Source organism: Vipera berus, assembly GCF_964194415.1.
Source record: "Vipera berus genome assembly, chromosome: 2".
NCBI classification, from domain to species: domain Eukaryota; kingdom Metazoa; phylum Chordata; class Lepidosauria; order Squamata; family Viperidae; genus Vipera; species Vipera berus.
Window position 1 is genome coordinate 206197762 of NC_138203.1, and position 19665 is coordinate 206217426.

The following is a 19665-nucleotide window of genomic DNA, read 5'->3' on the forward strand; positions in this document are numbered from 1 at the left end:
TTTTACTGGTTTAGCAGATTAAAAACTGTTAAAGCAAAATGCAGACACAGAATTGTTGCCAGAAAATATAATGCTCACTTAAATCAAGAGATGTTCCCAGTTTTTAAAAGGAAGTTTTATTTGAACAAGTTTCACTTAGCGCAATACACCTAAAAATAAATCACAACACAATGAAAGATTAAACCAAGGTCTCAGATGTCATCTGAACACTTAAGACCAAAATCCTAAAGGTAAGCTGTATTGCACCTCACGTTTCCCTATTAACTTAAAAAGCGTAAATGTGCCTTACAAGATATTAAAAAGAAAAACTAGAACTAACATGCCAAAGGTTCACTTGAATTTCCAACACAGCTCCTATAACTTGTTTGTACAAAAAGCATGTTCCTGAAAATGCACTGAAAACAGTATTTGGTGTTATGTGGTATAAGAGCAACATTTAACATAATTGAAACAGCTTTAACCTAAATACACTTACTGCTCAAATACATTCCTACAACAAAAACTGGAAAAAGCTGAGAGTTTAACAGGAACTTCTTTACTGGACTTACACCCTAGATGAATGTTTCAGCATATTCAAAAATACTGAACCTGAATGTTTTAAAATGATCCTGATTTCACTTACAAGTAAAGCATAAATCACAAGCTTGTATTGCAAAACTGTTAAACTTAGTTTTTTGTTTTCTTAAAAAAGTTGACAAAAAAATCAGGTGACAAGTTACATTCCCCAGCCACCACTCATGTTGGACATGTTAGACATTCCAGCCATGCCATTCACCCCCATGGATGCACGATTACCACTGCTGTAGTAGCTGCTGTTCATTGCACTCTGGTTACCTAAAGCAGATAACATATTATACAATTTAGTACAAAAGTGCAGTGCTATTTACAAGGCAACATGCTCCTCCCAAATTTCCCCTTTTATACTGCCTTGCATAATCCTGTACTATTAAAAAGACAAACTTCCTTCTATGTCATTGTATGTTTTAAGGTGTCTATAAAGCCAACTGCAAACCAGTTTCCCAAATTTTTGCAAAGCACAGAATCAAATCCTGGAATAGCTTCATGCCCTCCCTCTACTGCACAAAATAATACACATGACCACATTACATACCATGAGATGTCAGAACTAGTTTCATGTGGATTGGATCCAAATCTTGATCACTCGGCATTTGCCAAACTATTTTCAGATTTAAAAAAAAATCTATGCTCAATCAGTGGCTCTCCATTGATCTTGCTCCTCTAGATTTTGATGTTCTAAAGCTAAAACCAAATACTTGGACAAACTCAAAATATCTGCAGTTGTTTGCTGAAGCATGATGACCCTCACATAAATGGCTAACTGATTCTAATACAATTCTAAATAGTCTTCTAAAGATTAATAAAAACATCTTACCATATCCACTCATGCTGCTTTGACCACCATAGCCTCCTCCATAACCCCCACTTAATTGCTGGTTAGCTGGACCACCGTAACTGGATTGGCTTCCTTTAAAATTAAGAATATGTATGTTAAGAACTTAATCAGCATATTTTATGAAGTATGAATTATAGTCCACCTAAACAAGAATTATGTCATTCATTTTCCCAAAGGTCTACCTGAAACAGAAATCTGTCTTTAGCAATTCTTTGTAAGCTGCCCAGTCTCATTGAGAGTTGGGCGGCCATATAAACTTTGTTATTTAAATAAATTCTACTTTCTTTTCCTTAACTGTCAGGGAAGATCTCTCTAGACCAGCATTCAAATGATTTAGTTTTGTGCTTCTGAATTCAGTATTACTAGCTGGTCAATTTGTAAGGAAAGTGATTTTATTGTTCTTTAATTACATAGTAAATTGTTTTCAGAAATATTACTTTTATGTTCATCTCAAGTGAATTGGCTAAATGTTGTGTTTGGAAATGGAGATTTACATGTGCTGGGGCTTCCGTGCTAAAACACGAGTTGTTCTATATTTGGCACATGATACAAGGAAAATACAAATTGACAACTGCTTATATATCATCACTAATTCCTCTAATTCTATTGCTTCTAGTGCTGTAATCTACACCAATCAAAAACCAAATATACACAAAACTCAGCTGATCATAGTTCTAATTAAAAGCTCATGTATTTCATTTCTCTGCAAAACGTTTTTGCAGTTGAAAATATGAACTTTACTTCTTAACCTTATTTGGCAAAAAAATTAAATCACTCTGCAAAGTGCTATAAAAACAGCACATACACCTTTTACACCAGATGAAATCACCAAGAATTTCCATAAGCAAGCTCAGCATCTGAAATTGTTTCTATGCAGTACTGAAAAGGTTTATGCTGAAAATCTAATATCAATCTGGGAATTTAATAGGATGTTACTAAAAAGAGTATCTATTATAAGTAAGGTAAAGGTTCCCCCGCACATGCGTGCTAGTCATTTCCGACTCTAGGGGCCGGTGCTCATCTCCGTTTCAAAGCCGAAGAGCCAGCGCTTGTCCGAGGACATCTCCGTGGTCATGTGGCCGGCATGACTAGACGCCAAAGGCACACGTAACGCTGTTACCTTCCCACCGTAGTGGTCCATATTTTTCTACTTGCATTTTTACGTGCTTTCGAACTGCTAGGTTGGCAGAAGCTGGGACGAGTAACAGGCGCTCACTCTGTTACGCGGCACTCGGGATTTGACCCGCCAAACTGCCGACCTTCTGATCAACAAGCTCAGTGTCCTAACCCACTGAGCCACCGCGTCCCTCTATTATAAGTAATAGCTGCCAATTCCACCCTTTAGCCTAATTTTTTTAATTAAAAAAAGTAGCAACGTTACTTCTCTTGAGATGGGTGGTTATATAAATTTGATACATACCAACATTCCCCCACTATCATTACTATTCCCCAATCTAGAACCATTCTTTGCTCCATTCATACACACATACTGTATTTAACTTAATTGCTGGAATGAATATCTAAAAGTTGCATACCTGCCAATGTGTTAGTGTTCCAATCTTGAACTACCCCTTCGGTTTCCTTAACTGTAATTAAAACAAAGTTGAATTTCAGTTTCAGATAATTTAGAATGAACAGGAACTACATAAAATCAAGCCAGTTTTGTTAAGTATCAGTAGCACTAATGTGAAACTAAATTGCTTACACCTACCCATTGCTCCCATCATTTGACTTCCATATGCACCACCACTTCCTCCAGCTGTAGAATTCAAGAAGAGTTCTACATATCGGTGTTCTGTGGAAACAAAGATAACAATGCACTGAACTCACACAAGACCATCAAATTCTCAGTGAAGATCTAAGTAACTTTAGTATTTCATTCCAAATATATTGTTCAATATTAAGAAATAATAACAGCAATAATTTATTCTGCTATTGAATGTTGATAGAAATGGTGTAATGCTTTCTATAGGACACGGGTCTTCAAACTTGACCCTTTAATGACTTGTGGACTTCAACTTTCAGAATTCCTCAGCCAGGCACACTGGAAAAGGAATTCTGGGAGTTGAAGTCCACAAGTCATAAGAGGGCCAAGTTTGAAGACTCCTGCTATATGAGTTCAGGCATGCAACTTACGCATATTTGCTTTGTCTTTGGACATTGCAGCAACAGCATCCTCATGAGTAGCAAACTCAACATCTGCCTCTCCAGTGACTCTGCCATCAGGTCCAATTTCAATGTGTACTCTTACCGGATTAAGAGGCGAAAAGAACTAGATAATGAACATCACACAGAAGCTGTCAGTCCATGAAAAATTCTCATACATTAAGAATCAGTTGGTTGTGATTCAATGGAACAAATTCTATTAAAAATGTACTTACATTATAAATATCATTCTCAGTAGCTCTGTAAGGTAATCCTCTCATATGTACACAATGACCAGTTGTACTTTGGAAAGTAGAGGATCCATCACCATATCTATGATCTGACATCCCTGCAGAAAGGAGAGTCCACTCTAAATCATTTGTATGTATACAAAGTTACTTCACTGCCTGTATCAAGAATACTTACCTCTTCCAAACCTATCAGATCCAAAGCCATAGCCATCATTATATCCATTGTAGTCATCATAGCCACCATAGCCTACAAACCATAATTCAACATTTATTGAAATGAATCACAGACTGCACTCACTGTAGGCAATTTGTAGAGTAAAAAAGCTGTGCTTGCTTACCTCCACCGTAAGCACCACGTCTCATTCTTTCAAAACCACTGCCTCTACCAAGGCTGTTATAGCCTCTTCCCACACCTGGCCGGTCATAAGGACCAGGTCGCTGCATGGCCATTAATTTGCGGGGAGGATCATAATGAGTGCGCACTTCTGCTCTGCTACTCTTGAAGATTTCAATGTACCTAGAAGGTTTACATACATAAAAAGTTGAGTTTTTTTAATAAACACACAGACTAAATAACACAAAACAGTACATTTAAACCCTGCAGCCTTGGAAATGGCAATTATAGGCCAGTTTTTAGTAAGAATTATCCAAGGCTGATTTTAAAAAAAGTTTGAAATGTGTGCTAATTAAGCTATCCCAACCTTAAGGATTAAGGACAGCAAACAGAAAATGCTCTGGAGGGAAACATTTCCACTCTACAGGACCCATATTTTGCTCATGTGGCAATTTGAGAGGAAGGTTAAAAAGCTAGCCTCCGCCAGAAATTTAACCCATCAATACATTCCAACAAGCTTTATGTGCTCACACAACCTCCTATGCGTTTGCATAGCAAATTAGCATAGGCAAAAGATGCATGCTTTGATTAAGTCACAAAATTTAGAATAACCCTTTGTGACATTTTTGGAAGTTAATTTTTTATGTGAAAATTACACAAGAAAATGTTACATCATTGTATAGAACAAGTTTAGTAATCACATTTTCTTATGGTAATAAAAGGCTATGTGTATTTAGAACTAGAGGCATAATTGGTGCTATTAAAGAAATGTAAAGCCATAATCTCTCAACTTCTGTAAATAACTTTAAACTAAATCAGAATTAACAAGGTAATGTGAAATAGGGAAGAGCAAAACAAGCACATCAGCCAGTCTGCACATGAATTAAAAGAAAGTAACATTTATGAAAACAAAGGAGGTGTTAGAATATGAAAGTGTATATTGTAAAGTGAGCACTTAAGAAGAGAGAATATGGATTTAACAACAGTTTACCATAAGAAGAGCGACATATCCAACCAACCATCCATCCCCACCTGTGCCCTATTCTTTCCTTGTGTTTCTTTAGAGCCTTTTCAGCTATTTCCTGTGAAGCAAACTGCACGAAGGCCTCCCCCGTACTCCTCCCCTGGAAGTCCACCGGCAATGTTATCCCATTTGGCACGATTTCCAACCCTTCAACCCAAGGACAAATAACCCCAGTAGGGGGTAATATTAACATCAAGAGCCCAATCATGATTTTCTTATAGCTTTAAAAATATACCAGAATTTATACTTTATATTTAGAATCAGTATACCGTACTATTAACTCTATAACAGAAACATGTCAATATAAATGCAGCAAATACGAGATTCTTAACTTATCCTGCTTGCACACAGCCACATTTCTGCAGCTTTAATAACAATACTCTTTCAAATTAACGCAGCATATGCTAAGAAAAGCAATATAAAGTCCATTTTTATATAAACATTCAATTTTTCAATTAAAATTAAAATACAGCAAGAATAATTCTAAAAAGAACACATCGTAAGATTTCAAAGATATCTATGCAAAATATTTCAGTTCTAAAATGACAATGATTTGTATATTTCAAGTAACTAAAAATGTAAACATTTGTAGGAAGACCTTAAGGAGACATTTTTCAATAAAAACTGAAGTTAATGCAAGTTGATCTCATATTTCAGAAATACATTTAAGATTCTTTGAACTACTGAGTGCATTTAGAACATTTAAATGTAAAGCTTATTTTTATATTTGTTTTAATTTTTGCTATATAAATGCATGAACTTTTAAGTCAATTTTATACTATAAAGACATTACAAAACATGAAACCAGTCTTTTTTATAAACATAGAAAAAATAATTTTATGTATTGATATTTAATGTCAGAGAAAATGTTCTATTTATTTTAAAGTAGATAAATGTAAACAAAGTCTATGTCAAAATTAAAATATTTCAAAATACTCAGCTCTGCAAAGTAATACAATATCTTTAGCACATAGCAGAGATTACCATATCAAAAAATTTAATACAAATGTTTACACTACATATTGTCTTATTCTCACTGCCCCACCCATCTCCCCACCTCCCACATTGTTAACACTCCACCTGATTAAAACATCTGAAAAATGTTTGATATTTTGATTATCAACATACAAACTTGGGCACTAAAATGTTTTCCAATCTTTCAGCCAATTTTAAAATCAACAATTTAATTATTTTAATTAGATTCAGGTCAATTTCAAAAAGCATTTAGAATACTTGTCTTAGTGGAGTGGAACAATTAAAATAATTTTCCCTCCAGTCTATCAACATCAAACAAGAACTAGGTTTTAGTAAATATTTCAAATTATAGTTCAAGTTTGTCTTTTTTGAACATTAAAAGGAAAAAACCATTCAATATTACAAGTTTAAGCATGGTCATGGCTTGCTTTATTACTAATTACTTGGCATTACTTCAGAGCCACTAAATTGTAATCTTTTACCCATACTTACAGCTAGGACTTATACCCCACATACCTGAGAAAAACTGAACAATTTCTTCCTTGCTACAACCAAATGGAAGTCCTCTAAGACGTACAAAACCATCATTAGCAGTATCAGGGCTGTTAGGACCAGTATGCTTCAGAACCCAATCCATTTCAACGTTGTTTGACTTGAAGACTGCAAGAGGCACTTAGAATTAATGAATTCTGGAATCTGGCACAAAAAGGCTAATGCACGACAATCATTTGGAGAACAGGATCACATTTATATACACATAAAAATACTCATGCATCTAAATTCCACCCAAAATAAGTCATCAGTTACTATGTCAATTTAATCCAAACCTTCAACATATCTGTGTCCCATTGTTTCTCTGTCTTTTTTCAATGCCAATTTCACATCTTCTTCTGTTTCCAATTCAACAAATGCTTCTCCACTTGGTCTTCCTTCTCTTGTGTAGATAAAACGGACCCCTGAAGATCCATTTAATATTTTGCATTCTAAGAAAAAGCGGAATAAGTTAAATACACAAGCAGACTTCTAGCAAAAGTCAAATGTATACGTTGATGCTTAAGACTATTATCCAAACCATAGAGAAAAAACAAGCAAAAAAATAATTTCAAGTAATTCTGGAACAGGAAGGGGAAAAATACCACTTCCAGTATATATTACAGGCTACGTACAGAACAGAAATTAACAATCTAAGGGGGAAAAGGAGATTCTAATTAGCAAGATATTATCACAAAGTGTGTTGCCGTTAAATAAGACTATATTCTTGAAACAGGAATTCCCTTATCACCAAGGGAGGTATATACTTAGAACCACCGTGCTCTATTACTTCCCTAAAATAATGTCACCCAACATAATGCGATATAAAAAAAGAAAAAAAAGGAATACCTCACATTTTACATCATCTGAAGAAGAGAACTCCAGATAAAACTCGCACCCGGAAATATCAAGCTGCTGCGAGAAAAGGGAAGCTTTATTGTACGGTTTAGCCAGAGGGAGAGAGAGAAAACTTACCAGAGAAAAATCTTTGCACTTCATCTGCAGAGCAGGACCAGGGCAATCCGCGCACTTTTACGACATAACCCTCACCGCCTTCCGTGTTCAACATCATGCTAGAAGTGAGTGTGGTCTCAGTTTCGCCTTCTGTTGCTACGGGCAGACAAAAAACGTCGCCACACTGAATGGGGTAGAAATTTCGCAACCCGGCCCATTATAACGCCCCCCCCAGACTTTGCGTTTGCCCATCTCCGCTTTTCCAATGCCTACCCCACGTACACATGGCGACCGATATCCTCGTCCAGGACACTGGAGACGGTATGAAGAGTCACTTCACCTCTCCAAACACAGAAAGCCGGGGCGGCTGTAGCGGTACGCGCTGCGTTCTTAGGAAATGGCGGCGAACGAGTAATGCGTTTCCGCTCGGCCAGGCCCTAGTGCCGCTTTCACCTCAAAACACGCGCTTCGACTGCTGCTAGTAACCTGAAGAGAACAACCGGCTGAAGAGATGGATCCCAAATTCAGAAGTCCTTCGAACTAGTCTGCGACCAACAAATAACTAAACTAAAAGTAAGCTCACCTTCTTCTAAGTCGGCCGCGGCGTGGCTGAAAATGGAGCCCAAAACGCACGCGCGTACATTACCTCCCACAGTGCGCATGCGTCCTGGAGATTGTTTCTTCCCTTCCCCCCTTCCATCTTTAAGCCCCACCCTACCCTCTACAGCACAAATCCGAAGGCGGCCCTGCTGAATATAATTTAAAATAAAGCTTCCCGGAATTAAACTCGAGTTACTTCTTATTGTAGCATATATTTGTTCCTGCAATCATATAATCGTTCCCACTGCAGCCTGCTAGACAGGGAAAACCACTCGCGCAGCTATTGAGGACAAAGCCCGCCAGTTTTTTTCCTGTCTCAAAACTCAAATTTTGTGTACTCTGCTACTCAAACAAACGCATCCATAGCCTTTCATCAGAGCTGCATTTACCTTTTTATTCTAACCTCCGCTTAAAGCAAGTTTTAACACACGTGGGCCGATCGCTAACTTCTCAGAATAGGAAATTATCAAATCTTGAGACTTCGCGACTACATTCACATACAACTAAAAATACCGAACGGATCTATTAAAGCACACGCAACAAATTTAAGACTTTCAAGTACCTTTAACACTGCGATCAAAACCCAGAACAGCACTTTTATCCCGTATATGGAAAACTTAAAGATTTTTTTTATCCTCCAGACAAAAAGAATTGCGAAAGTATAAAAACGAAAAAAAATGGCGGTTCTATAAAAACTACACTTCGAGAAAAGGGCGGCGACTTGGAAGTTTACTCGAATCCGTATCTAAGTTCCGGTGACGGGTAGACGTTAGTAAGCGGGAACAGACAAGAGTTCTCTGTAGCCAAAACAACAGGAAGGATTGGCTGCGTCGTTATGGATTGGCCGATTCTTGAAGGGCGTGAAGGCGCGGGAGAAACTCATTGCGGTTCCGTTCAGCGGACAAAGGCTTGATCGTGTATCTTCCCGCCAAACTACACTGCCTAAGTCCTAACTCGCTGAACTTCAGGTTTCAAAAACGCTTGAAAATTCTCGATTGAGTGAAATATAGGTAAGTAGCTTCGCGCCTTATAATAGCGGTTATCTAGGCCAGGGGTAGGCATTATGACTCGTGGACTTCAACTCCCAGAATTCCTGAGCCAGCTATGCTGGCTCAGGAATTCTGGGAGTTGAAGTCCACGAGTCATAAAAGAGCCAAGGTTCCCTACCCCTGATCTAGGCCAAGCAGCAACATATTCAGCTAATCCTGAAAATGAAGTCCTGCTCAGCTAGTCCTGCAACATGGGGTCCAAGAAATATTTCTTCTTTTGAGAGCATTCATCTGTTGATTGAGCATCCCAATTCTTCCCCACTTTACCACGACCAAAAGCTCAGTTTTGGTGGACTTAATATTTCTAATTAATAGGTCAGAAATTTACTTAGTTAAAAAAAATCAAGGAAAAGTTTATATGCATTTCCAAAGGTTTTTTATATTGGAAATGCCCATACTTTTATCCACCGACATCACTAAGTGCAAGGATAGGCATTATTAGGTATTTGGATCAGAAAAACCTTGAATTCTTGTCATGTCTTCCCTCCCAACTATTGCAATTATATTAACCTCTTGGAAACTGCTAACTCTCATTGCCAAATTTAATTTCAATCTTAGTAATTTTCAAGACTCAGATGTTAAGAAGACAGTCATGTAGCAGACAATCCTATTACCTTATGTATTACATTTATAGCCAAATATAAATGACCTTTTTCAGAGAAATCTACAGTTCTCCATAGTTCTAAGTCTACGAAGATTCTCAGTCATCCAGGCCATAGTTGTCCCAAAGTGCTTTTTCAAAAGGCAACTTGAAGATGTTTCACTTCTCATCCAAGAAAAAGCACCTTTGGGGCTACAGTTGTCCACTTACTAAAAAATTATGAATGGGAAATAATTTCTGAACCAGTTGCTAAGTGGTGCAACGTTCAAACATCTGAAGTTGAGTATCAAGAAAGTTTGGACTGAAATGAGAATGGGACTAAAGATCAGTTCCTAAAATTGAAGCCAACATGGAATTATTTCAGGATTAGGCACTGACACATGAATTGGCCAGGTCTATAGATATAATAATTTGAGTAATTTTATGTAGCACCTTAACATTGCATGGATATTTTGCTGCATATACAGTGGGGCAAAAAGGTATTTAGTCAGCCACCAATTGTGCAAGTTCTCCCACTTAAAAAGATGAGAAAGGCCTGTAATTTTCATCATAGGTATACCTCAACTATGAGAGACAAAATGGGGGGAAAAGAATCCAGGAAATCACATTGTAGGATTTCTAACGAATGTATTTGCAAAATATGGTGGAAAATAAATATTTGGTCAATAACAAAAGTTCATCTCAATACTTTGTTATATACCCTTTGTTGGCAATGACAGGTCAAACGTTTTCTGTAAGTCTTCACAAGGTTTGCACACACTGTTGCTGGTATTTTGGCCCATTCCTCCATGCAGATCTCCTCTAGAGCAGTGATGTTTTGGGGCTGTCGCTGGGCAACACAGACTTTCAACTCCCTCCAAAGGTTTGCTATGGGGTTGAGATCTGGAGACTGACTAGGCCACTCCAGGACCTAGAAATGCTTCTTACGAAGCCACTCCTTCATTGCCCAGGCGGTGTGTTTGGGATTATTGTCATGCTGAAAGACCCAGCCATGTTTCATCTTCAATGCCCTTGCTGATGGAAGGAGGTTTTCACTCAAAATCTCACAATACATGGCCCCATTCATTCTTTCCTTTACACGGATCAGTCGTCCTGGTCCCTTTGCAGAAAAACAGCCCCAAAGCATGATGTTTCCACCCCTATGCTTCACAGTAGGTATGGTGTTCTTTGGATGCAACTCAGCATTCTTTCTCCTCCAAACATGAGTTGAGTTCTTACCAAAAAGTTCTACTTTGGTTTCATCTGACCACATGACATTCTCCCAATCCTGTTCTGGATCATCCAAATGCTCTCTAGCAAACTTTAGACGGGCCCGGACATGTACTGGCTTAAGCAGGGGACACGTCTGGCACTGCAGGATTTGAGTCCCTGGCAGCGTAGTGTGTTACTGATGGTAGCCTTTGTTACTTTGGTCCCAGCTCTCTGCAGGTCATTCACTAGGTCCCCCCCCCCGTGTGGTTCTGGGATTTTTGCTCACCGTTCTTGTGATCATTTTGACCCCACGGGGTGAGATCTTGCGTGGAGCCCCAGAACGAGGGAGATTATCAGTGGTCTTGTATGTCTTCCATTTTCTAATAATTGCTCCCACAATTGATTTCTTCACACCAAGCTGCTTGCCTATTGCAAATTCAGTCTTCCCAGCATGGTGCAGGTCTACAATTTTGTTTCTGGTGTCCCTCGACAGCTCTTTGATCTTGGCCATAGTGGAGTTTGGAGTGTGACTGTTTGAGGTTGTGGACTGGTGTCTTTTATACTGATAACAAGTTCAACCAGGTGCCATTCATATAGGTAATGAGTGGAGGACAGAGGAGCCTCTTAACGAAGAAGTTACAGGTCTGTGAGAGCCAGAAATCTTGCTTGTTTGTAGGTGACCAAATACTTATTTTACCGAGGAATGTACGAATTAATTCATTAGAAATCCTACAATGTGATTTCCTGGATTCTTTCCCCCCCATTTTGTTTCTCATAGTTGAGGTATACCTATGATGAAAATTACAGGCCTCTCTCATCTTTTTAAGTGGGAGAACTTGCACAATTGGTGGCTGACTAAACTTTTTTGCCCCACTGTAGCTTAGCAGAAACAGGTTTTAATTGGGCTATATGTATGTTTGCAAATTCCTGCAGTTTTCTTGGTAAGGTTTTTCAAAAGTGATTTTCAATTGGCTCCTTCCTAGAGGTGAGAGGGACTAACTGGTCCAAGGTCACCCAGCTGACTGTGACCAAGGCAGGATTAGAATTATTGTCTCCCTGTTTCTAGTCTGGTGCCTTAACTGTTACACCAAACTGACACTCTACTTCAAGAAATAGTTTTGCTAAATACCAGCATGAAGTCCAATCCATCTAGAAGGATTGGTTCAACAAGCATGATCTTCAGCAGAATTATTTCTCACCTTATTTTCATAAATAGCTCAAAGCAGCTAACATATCCCCAACACATCTTCCTCCTCCTGTTTTCCCCATAATAACCACCCAGCTGGCTTTCATGGCTAAAGCTTGATTTGAACTCACAGCCTCCTGCTTTCTAGTCTGGTGCCTTGACCACTAGACCAATCATTTACGTGACTTGACACAGAGAAATCTCAAAAGTATACTTTAATATTATAATATATAAAGGTATCTATTTTACTTCAGGTATGTTTGCTTCTAACTCATTTCAATCTGGAGACATCACTGAAACAGTGGGCAATTTATCAGGACTGGCATACCTGGTTATTGAAACACTTTGAGTCTGACTTATCTGTCTCCATACAACTCCTGTTTCCTTCTGCCAAAACTGGTTATGATTTAAAATATATTACCAATATCAAATTGAGATTACAGCCATAATATGTAGATCATATAGACTATAATCAGATGATAACTGAAAGATTTAAGCAAACTTGAAAATTTCAGACCTCTTCCTGCAGGCTCTTGAAGTTAGAACATTCAAACCTATATGCAAACCAGGACATATATACTGGTGGAAGTCCCATTGAGGCACAAAGTTAGGATCATATATTTTCTCAATCTAGATGCAGCCACTTCTGCATCTAGATTGAGAGAATATATGATCCTAACTTTGTTAGGATACTAAGATGGATTAACCAAAAAACAAAATCATTGAATTTATGCATTGCAAATTTTGATTTTGCCACCTACTATATCTACCTGCGTTGTTTGTACATCATAACCATCTTCCAATTTTAAAAAGTCTGGAAGGGGGGCAGGATACATATGTAACTTAAAATATGTACTCCATAGTCAAGTATTTGTTTCCCCTTTATCATATTAAATTATAATTTGGTGATAACCTTTACAGATTTGAGATTGTATCTTGCCCTTCATAAGAGCCACAAGTGACCTATCAATGAATCACCATCTTGCTACAACTACACATTTTCTTAATTCAACTGACACATTTGGGGAATATCTTAATTTTAGATATATAAGCACAAAATTGTTGCTTACAGCAGTTGGAGTCCTGAAAAGTCTAAACCCAAGATTCAAGTCTTTTGATGGTTCTGATATCAAGATTCCATATACGCAGTCACTGTTGCCAGGAAACAACAATGGAGACTTAAGAGATTCTGATGTTGACCCAAAAGTGCTTTTCCAGGAGGCAACTGGTCTTTTTTTTTAAAGACTTTTCGCTTCTCTTCCAAGAAGCTTCTTCAGCTCTGACTAGATGGTGGGGAATGGAAGGATTTATATTCCTTGCAGACAGCTGGACATTTGCATTCTTTTAGAGAGTCATTTATCTGTGTCCTCAGGGTTATCTAAGTCAGGGCTTTTCAACCAGTGGTACAGGTACCACCTGTGGTACATTGGCACCTGGCAGGTGTACACGACCATCCTAGAAAAGTGGTAGTGGGGGAGGGGAATGAGCTGAACCGGTGGCAGCACCGCACAAGCCTGAGCAAGAAATGGCTGGAGCTGCAGGGCTCAACGGAAGCACCAGGATCAGCACCAGACTCCAGCTGGAGCTCGGCACTGATCCTGGCACTTCTGCTGAGCCTAGAAGCGCCGATCAGCTGGAATGTTGCAGCATCTCCAGGATCTTGTGATTTACATTTAGATGCTTGGCAACTGATTCATATTTATGACGGTCAATGTCCCAGGGTCATGTGAAGTGACCAAAACCTGCTGCAACCACCCAGCAGAGGGGGGGGGGGGATAAAAACCAAACACCACTCCACCCCACCTCCACCGCCAATCCTCAACAGAAATACAACCATGAAAACCTCAGACAGGAGGAAGAGTGCCACCGGGCAGGCAGGTGTCTTGCTTGGCTGTGGCTTGGGGGGCACTTTTTCATTGTAACTTTGAACAGTCACTAAGCAAACTGTTGTAAGTCAAGGACTAGCTATACTTCATCACTTTTTACTTTTTTCTTGTTCATCAAGTTTTTGACACCTTGCTAGGCAACTCGTGGTACTCAGATATTGCAATATCCTAAAAGTGGTACAATGGGTGAAAAGGTTGAAAAGCCCTGACCTAAGTAGAACAAATGTGTGTGGAGCTTTCTTGGCTACAGGTGGTTTTCTGTCCTGGGTCCTTTCACTGTTGAAGACAGGTGCAGGCTGTTAGGGATGAGTTTGTGTTGTCTGCATCTCAAACAGGTTCCTGTAGTCTGCAGTTTTTCTGGAAACCTGTTCATACTCCTGCACCATTCAAAAGATGTTCACCTTTAAAAAAGCACCTTTGGGACAACCATGACCTTGATGACTGAGAACCTCCACAGACATTTAGCTATGCACTTTGGGATGAATACCCCTATGATGCAGGAGTATGAATGTATTTCCAGAAAACATTGCAAACTACAGGAACCATTTGCCCTTCAGTTTGAGATGCAGACAACACACACTCATCCCCACCATCCAGTCAGAGTTGAAGAAGCTTCTTGGATGAGAAGCAAAATGTCTTTGAAGAAAACCAAAACAACAAAAACAAGAAAGTCCACTTGCCTCCTGAAAAAACACCTTTGGGACAACTATGGCCTGGATGACTCTCCATAGACATTCTGATGTTGATTTAAACATTGAAAGTAAAATATTGCTATTAAAATGGAATTTTCAATACTTAGCCTAGTTTGATACATATTGTCCTTAGTAGATATGTTATATGCCAAGAATATGCAATCTATTCACTGATAAATCAAAGTATTAAGGCTGCAATCCTAAATCTGTACTTAAGCAAATTCATCCACAATTCAATTATTATTTTTGAACGTACATGCTTTATATTAGGCTCTACATAAGTAGAAAGATATAAAATGTAAGAAAATATATTAGCTGCACTTGAAAGCACTTGCAAAACATTTAGTATATTTTCTATTCTCTATGTTTAAAATATAGAAATGCATGAAGTCACTATAGCATAAAGGGAGAGAAGAAAACAATCAATTGGAATATCTGGAAAACTTTCACATGAAATCTGGCTTTATGAGACAACAATCTCATAAATCTCTTGCTACTTAAGACACTTTTAATGCTAGAGAAAAATAAATTTTAAAAAATCCTTCAAAAAATATAATCATGTTTGAATATTACATATCCAAGCTTAGATCTCCTCAATGCCACTTTCTAAGGAATATAAATTATATATTACAGTGCCATAAATGCTTATATACTCATGAATCTTTAAAGATTCAGGAACAGATGCATTCAGTGGTTTGTAACAGCAGATCATAGCAATGTCTGGTTGAATTTTGATCAAACTTCAGAGTTCAGTGTATGCAAAACTCTTCAAGGCTATGATACTTTTAAGAGAAAAAGTAAAATACAGACAGAAGAAATATTTTCTAGTTTTTCGAATGTAAGTTTCTGAAACCTAAGAATTAAGTGAATATTTATAGACAATGAGAGTAATATGTAGTAAAACATTTTATAGTTAAAGGATTCTGAGCAAAATTCCATTATGAAACTGATGCAAGTACTACTACATTCCAGACATGAAAAATGCACTGAGGTCCCCAATCTTTTAGGCACCAGGGACCGGTTCCCTGGAGAGGTTTCCCGCGGACCAGAGGGTGCTTGGTTTTGTGTGCTGCCTGCATCCCGCGGATGGGGCTTTGCTTGTTTGTGCAGATCGGTTGCTGGCATGCCATGCTGCCCGGTATTAGTCCACGGACCGGGGGTTGGGGACCCCTGCACTAACATACTCATCTGAGACAGTGCAATACTAATTATTATTGAAAAAAATGTAATTGAACTCCAGGTGAAATACTATCTAATTTTCTTTTGCAGAGTGGATTCTGACAAACTGAAAAACAGCCATTTTGGTCTTAGATGTTAATGAAAATTTCAGAAATGATGCAATAAAACAATACGTATTAGAACATGTAACCATTATTTCTCCTTAATTTACACTGTCATTTTTAAACTCATTACAAGAGGCTCAATTCATAACTTTGTAGTATGTACCTGTTCTTGGGATAGGTTTGTATATCATGCCATGTTAAAATGCATCTTATTTTGGAGCAGTATGTTGCATGAATCACCTAATAAACCACTATATTTTGTGGCCAAAGAAATTTCAAATATCTCAAGGCACTCCATTCTTTTCAATTTTATAGATTAGCAAAGTCTTCTGTTTATAATCTGCACTATATTTTAATTATATTCCAAATTTTCGTATCAGTACCTTGCCCACTATCTCCATTTAAATAGAGTTATTTATAAATGTATTTATATGACCAACAGTAAACAGATGTTTTCGAGGGCAGTTCTTAGGAAGTTCATGCAATTTGCAATGTTGGCTAATGCCAACAAAGTGGAGGGAACCATCTTATGTCTTCTATAACAGAGTTGTCTTTTACATAGAGATGTATTAGCAAATTTAATTAAACTTTTACTGAAATTTTAAGAATAATAGTTTTTACTTCTCTTGTGGATGTAGCACAAAAATATAACAAAAGTATGCTTATTAAAATATGAGACAGTTAACCAACTAATGAGGGCAGAGGACACTGCAATAGATTCCCTTATCTGGCAGTCAAACCAATTTTCAACTGGCTACTGAATACACAAACACAATTCTACCCTTAATATTCCATTAATAAGCTTGAATATTTTGTTTGAGTACCTTTGTTTTCACAGATCAAGGCTTTTTTGACTGCTTAGCAAATGAAGATATTGTTCATTGAGGACACTAAGAAAATTATTATTTATCTAATAAGCACAAACAACTCACACTGATAATAGATTTTAACATGCAAAGAGGAGACTGCTGCACAATGTTTTCAGTGAAGAAATCCAATTATTACTATTTTATATGTACTTTAATTTCAATAAAGATTTGTTAGGTACATCACTTTAGCATTTTCATTAGGGCCAATCTGACAAATTTGTTTAGAAACTAATGTGACAAGTACGCTGTCAGCCAAATTCATTCTATATTCATTTTATCTATTAATGGGCAATGTTGAGGAAGACAATTTCTCAGAAGAAAAACTGTACTAATCCAGTGTACTATTAAAGCATATTTAATCTAAATTCATAATTTGTTCACCATAACAATTGTGGTTTATTGCTGATTTACAACACATGTAGATTTAATGTTATGCGCAAACCAGGCTCCTGTGATTTTATACAAAGAACCAAAGTTAAAATCCTAACTTCTCAGATTCTTATCACTGATTAATGGCAACTCACTGCACTAACTAAATTGTAAAAGGCCACACAGCTCTTCAAGTAGCTGAAGAATAATACACTTTTAGCCTCCACTACAGCATTCTTAATCTCTAAGACATGGAAACTTTCAGAGATACATTAAGAAAACTTCTTAAATTACACAAAAACTGCACTTCATAGTACTTTCAAGCAAAGACATACTTTACAGACTTAAAATAGTAAAGACTAGAATTAATTAGCAGGGTAAGTATTGTAATTCTCACTTAGAATTTGATAAATGTTGATTACTGTAAATAGAATCAAGCTCTAGTTCAGAGGTGGGGAACTATGGCCCTTTTATGACTTATGGACTTCAACTCCCAGAATTCCTGAGCCAGCCATGTTGGCTCTGGAATTCTGGGAGTTGAAGTCCACAAGTCATAAAAGGGCCATAATTCCCCCCCCATTCCTGCTCTATTTAAATCAGGGGTCTTCAAACTTGGCCCTTTTATGACTTGTGGACTTCAGCTCCCAGAATTCCTCAGCCAGGCATGCTGTCTGAGGAATTCTGGGGGCTGAAGTCCACAAGTCATAAAAGGGCCAAGTTTGAAGACCCCTGATTTAAATGTTTCCTACTGAAGAAGCTTTAAAATAAAGGACCTCTTCATGACATTAATTTTCCACAACAAACTGTTAGCTTTAATGGCAATGTGGTTGCTCTGAAGACCATCTGGTGGGAGGCTACCGAGCTTCCTCATGCAGTTGGTTGGTCAAGTGAGAGACCACCACTGGACTAGATGGAGTCCTGTCCAGCGAAGCGCTGCTTATGAGGGAGTCTCATGATTCCGCACTCTAGAGTAGACTCTTAAGCCGTTACTACCATTGCCCGGCCTGTTACTCTAAAAGGGCAGTTCGTGGGGGGAGCAGAAGCTTCCGTTTCTTTGAGCGACACGTGAGAAGGTCGCTCAAAACAGAGCTCGACCGAGAGGCATAACATTGCGCAGCCGGGCGAGGGTGGACCAGAGCGAGATCCGTTCGCTCCCGTTCTGTTATTGCCGTCGGTCACGTGTCCCGCTCCCGTCCATTTTGGGGATTTCCAACCCAACAACCATTGCGGATCTTCCTTCCGTCCAGAGATCCTTTACCTCCTCCCTCTCGTTACAACAGCTTGGGAAGGGAACAGAAGGCCGAATCGACCCTCCCCCTAGCCGTTTCCTCCCTGCAGCCGGCCACTCGAGACCGAAGCGCGCCTCGAAGCGTGCCTCCGCCACGACAATGGCGGAGGCAGGACGTGGTCAAAAGAAAGGGCGGGGGGGAGGGGGAGGCGCTCAGAATAATGGGGGAGGGGAAAGCCCCCCCCCGCCCCGCGCTTTCTTTAAAAAGCCACGCGGGACAATTCGCCGACGCGAGAAGGGAATCCCTTTCGCCGGCCGCGTTTGGGGAAATGAGACGTCGGCCCCGAAGCGTGTGAACCGAGGCCCCTCCCCCCTTCCCGATCTGCGCCAACGCACGAAAACCCGCAGCAACAGCCTCAACCGTCGCTAGGCCGCAGATTCCTCCCTCCCTCTCTCTCTCCCTCCCTCCCTCCGCTCAGCGGCGCCCTCTCACCAAGGCCGGGGATTTCTGGGCCAGTCTCCTCGGTGTGACACGGATCCATCGCTTTCTCTCGTTGTCTTTTTTTCTGCTTTTCGCCCGGGGACGATCACAAGGGGGATGCGAAGGGCGACGAAGAAATCAGTCAAAAGTGGGATGCTAAAACAATACCCGGAAGGGACGAAGCGGTTAAATCAACAGCGCCACTACCGCGGCTTGCTGGGAAAGACTCGGTTTCGACTGCCGGCGTTATACTCCCCCCCCCCCGCCCGCCCGCCAACCTCTGAAGGCCGCCCCCGAGCGCCCTTCGCCCCGCCACTCACCGAGCGTCCGCGCCGCTGCTCTCCGCCTCTATAAATAACTCGCTCCCCCACTTGTAGGCTTGTGACATCAGATTAAATAACCCCTCCCCGCGCCCGTCCTCTGCAGCCAACCAATCGCCTGGTTACAAAGGCAACCATTTTTCTTTCTTCCCTTTAAAGTCCCAGGGTCTTTGTATTTGGGCGCCGGAAAGCAACAAGAGGACCCGGGAAGGGGGGGGGGCGAATAGTTTTGGTCTCCCAAGGCCGCGACGACGACGACGACGACGACGACTAGGAGGCTCT

The 19665-nt window shown here is 39.4% G+C and overlaps 1 protein-coding gene and 1 pseudogene across 10 annotated transcripts; one reads left to right on the top strand and one right to left on the bottom strand.

Moving 5' to 3' along the window:
* Nucleotides 1-97: 97 nt before the first annotated feature.
* HNRNPH1 (heterogeneous nuclear ribonucleoprotein H1) lies at nucleotides 98-19434 on the bottom strand. 9 transcript variants are annotated; one of them, XM_081319980.1, is made up of 15 exons: nucleotides 19384-19434; nucleotides 19076-19219; nucleotides 7650-7778; nucleotides 6971-7126; nucleotides 6660-6803; nucleotides 5177-5315; nucleotides 4149-4327; nucleotides 3986-4057; nucleotides 3796-3929; nucleotides 3551-3686; nucleotides 3126-3209; nucleotides 2950-3000; nucleotides 1394-1486; nucleotides 1112-1177; nucleotides 98-834 (listed from the first exon to the last, which is right to left on the bottom strand). In XM_081319980.1, exons 2-15 carry the CDS (start codon nucleotides 19122-19124, stop codon nucleotides 716-718), a joined length of 1551 nt encoding a protein of 516 aa, XP_081176106.1. In that variant the 5' UTR covers nucleotides 19125-19219; nucleotides 19384-19434; the 3' UTR covers nucleotides 98-715. The 9 variants fall into 9 exon arrangements, with proteins under 9 accessions (XP_081176106.1, XP_081176105.1, XP_081176108.1 ...); XM_081319979.1 differs by having other exon boundaries at nucleotides 7650-7784; nucleotides 19384-19420; XM_081319982.1 differs by having other exon boundaries at nucleotides 3796-3908; nucleotides 7650-7784; nucleotides 19384-19417.
* Nucleotides 11955-17808, top strand: LOC308661310 (deoxycytidine kinase 2-like; annotated as a pseudogene). Its single transcript has 2 exons — nucleotides 11955-12654; nucleotides 16130-17808. The product of its transcript is annotated as a deoxycytidine kinase 2-like (transcript).
* Nucleotides 19435-19665: the final 231 nt, after the last annotated feature.